Here is a 3,179-nt window from a genome sequence, read left to right on the forward strand (position 1 = left end):
TATATTTTATTTTATTTTATTTTTATTTATTTTTTTACACATTACAAGAAATGTAAGCATTATGGCAAAATTTTGAGGGAATGTGCTTAGTGGTCAAAAAATTGCCACAAAGGCATGTCTTTCATTTTCTTTAAGCAAAATCTAATTCTATTATTTGACTTCAGGGTGAAATAGGCTCTTGCTCGCTTTCCTGAGATTTACGCAATTGAGTGTTAAAACAATCAGCTTCTTGTTTTATGCACGTAATAGCTAAAGCAGTCCTTCACAGTTCTGTCTTTCAACTTCTTTTTCTCTATTAAACATCATGTGAATGGAATTCTGGGTAGGTGATGAGGACTGAGCTAGTGGCTGGTCCTGTTAAGGGGAAGCACTGTGGTGCTCCGAGCCCAGCAGCCTCCCTGGCCCCATAGTGACAGTGGCTAGCCTAGTGTCGTGCTAGCTAGTAGTCCTCTGCTGCTTCAGCACAGTGTAGACATTATCCACTTTACTCAGTCTCTCGAAGAAAGGGATAAGATCCAGCAGCTCTGTGTCGGACATGTCATCAAACCAGGAGGCTACAGGTACCTAGACGCGACAGAGAAGAGTTTCTGTCAAAAATATGATACGAGTAGTGCGCATAAAATATCTAGAGACTAGGGATATAACGATTCGCGAATCATATGTTTCACGGGCATTTTCCAAATCAAAGTGATCAAAATTGTACCCTTGTTAGTGGAGAATTGAGACCTTTTTTAATATAAAATGTAATTTTTTCATGCCGTACCGTAAGCGTAGGTTGTCACAGGTGCGTTCCAAACGACCAAATAATGGCACGCACATGCCCTACTCACTCCAAAGTCCCCACTAACAAGGGGATAAGGACGATCACTTGGATGATTTGGAAAATTGCCATCAACCGTACGATATGCAAATCGTTACACTCCTACGTGAGACCCAAAGCAGTTATATGTAAAACGAAGAAAGGAAGGCAATAACATACAGCATTGTCTGGGTGGAAGATGTAGGAGGCTGGCGAGTTGTCCACAATGATGACTTTGTTGAGATCCCTGCCTAAACGGCTTAGGTCCTTGACATAATTTCCACGGTGGAACACACAAGATTCCCGGAAAAGACGGCTTCGGAAAGCTCCCCATTTGTCCAGCAGATCCGAGACGGGATCAGCATACTAAAAAAATAAAAAAAAAAACATAGAATGGAGGAAATGTGACATGGTTAGACAAGGGGCCTAAAACAAAGCATGGAAACACCTCTCTAAAATATCTAAGATTTAAGTCGTTTGTGATGACTAAATAAAAAAGCTATGAAAATGTACACTAGCAGTCAAAACAGTTTTAACAGTAAGATTTTAAATGTGTTTAGTTTAAGAAATCTCTTCTGCTCACAAAGCCTGCATTTATTTGATCCAAAGAATTGCAAAAACATTTTGAAATATTTGTACTTTTAAAAATAAAAATATTTACATGAAATAATAAAAATATAAATATTTTAAAATACAGTAGAATATATTTTAAAATTTCATTTATTCATGTGATTTCAAAACAGAATTTTCATTTTTCAATTTTCATTACTCCAGTCATATGATCCTTCAGAGATCATTCTAATATTTTGATTTGCAGCTCAAAAAAACATTTATTATTATCATGATATTGAAAATGGCTGAGTAGAATGGTTTTAGGTTTCTTTGATAAATATAAAGTTAAGGAGAACAGCTTTTATCTAAAATAGCAATCTTCTGTAACATTATAAATGTCTTTTTCATCACTTTCGATCAATTTAAAACATACTTGCTAAATAAAAATACAATTCCATTTATTTCTGTCATTTCTTTCGTAAAAAAATAAATATTGACTTAAAAAAAAAAGTAAAGATATAGATCTATATAAAGATATAATAAATGCACTGAGAGAGTGAAAAGTGAAATAAAAATATAAAATAAAAATAAACGACAGAGACATATGATAACATAGGACAAAAAGAATATATAGAAAGAGTAAACGTAAGTAAAAAAAAAAACAAAAAAAGGTAAATGACATTGAGTTATAAGATTATTAAAAGTATATTTTTAAAAAATGAATATCAAAAGAACTTTACTAAAAAAATTTGAAAATAAAACTACCTATGAAAACAGATCAAATACATGTTTTAAGTTGTATTTTTGTAACAGGACTGTAAAAGTCCATTACAAAATAATTAAATATTTACCACAGCTGTGGGAACCCTGTAACACCTATAAACTGATACATACTGTAAGTGCTGTTAAATCCTATTTATTAATAAACTTAATACAGAATACCTTGCATAGTGCAAAAATCCATTTGCATTTCTTACCTTGGCTAAGCTTGCAGTGAATAACACGCACTCGAACAGTTCCCCCATTCGTTTGAGGAACTCGTCGACATGAGGTCTCTTCAACACATACACCTACAGAGACAAAAAAAAACAAAAAAACGGTTATATTATGAGTCATTTCAGCACAGGATTCAATTCAGCTACTATCTGAAGGGGTAAAACCAGCACATGCGAAAAACCTGTGCTAAATCAGGTCACATTCACCAAGACACGTTACTAAATAAATAAGATTTATATTAGCCTGCATGTTGATATGATACCTCACATAACGATGGGTTTTATACGATCGCAGAATGATAAACCCCGTTTTAAGAGAAGCAATAAAACGGGTTGTTTTCCTCTACAACTAGGTCAGCCAGGCTCGTTTATGAAGCTGATGGTCTCATTCCTGAACCAAGTCATCCCGAATAGGCTTTCCTGACATCACAAGCCTATCCTGGATTACTTGAAACAGGCCAAAGCCTCGTCTGTCAGACGTCTTCAGTCTCGTGGTGTAATGGTGTAACTGTTGGCCTTTAAAGGGCCAAGGCACTGTACTGTCATAGCCCGGGAGAGCAGGAGACGCGCTCTGAGGAGAGATTGATGGCCAGTGACTTCTCAGAAGCCAGTCAGGGTTTCTCCATTTCGTCAGGATCCAGAAATAGCCACCTGCTGCTCTGACCCATCAGCGGAGATGGCAAAGCTACTGTCAGGTAGCGCAACCGAGTTAGGCGGCAATACGTAAACAACAGAAAATTTTGCGTTGTTTAATACTGCGCAACAGCAGACAAATAGTAGAGTTCATAGGTTAGTTTCGACTGGGTGATTAATGTAGCTTTTATATATATATA

General features: G+C 35.9%; 1 protein-coding gene across 2 annotated transcripts in view; it reads right to left on the bottom strand.

Moving 5' to 3' along the window:
- Positions 1–13: 13 nt before the first annotated feature.
- Positions 14–3,179, bottom strand: part of LOC122326319 (CTD small phosphatase-like protein) — a 12,174-nt gene continuing 9,008 nt past the window's right edge. For both annotated transcript variants that reach the window (XM_043221119.1, XM_043221128.1), the window contains 3 exons: positions 2,329–2,421; positions 980–1,165; positions 14–564 (listed from right to left, as the gene is read on the bottom strand). In XM_043221119.1, the coding sequence (XP_043077054.1) occupies positions 436–564; positions 980–1,165; positions 2,329–2,421 (408 nt within the window). In that variant the 3' untranslated portion in view covers positions 14–435. The remainder of the gene's footprint in view (positions 565–979; positions 1,166–2,328; positions 2,422–3,179) is intronic.

Source organism: Puntigrus tetrazona, chromosome 2, assembly GCF_018831695.1.
Source record: "Puntigrus tetrazona isolate hp1 chromosome 2, ASM1883169v1, whole genome shotgun sequence".
NCBI classification, from domain to species: domain Eukaryota; kingdom Metazoa; phylum Chordata; class Actinopteri; order Cypriniformes; family Cyprinidae; genus Puntigrus; species Puntigrus tetrazona.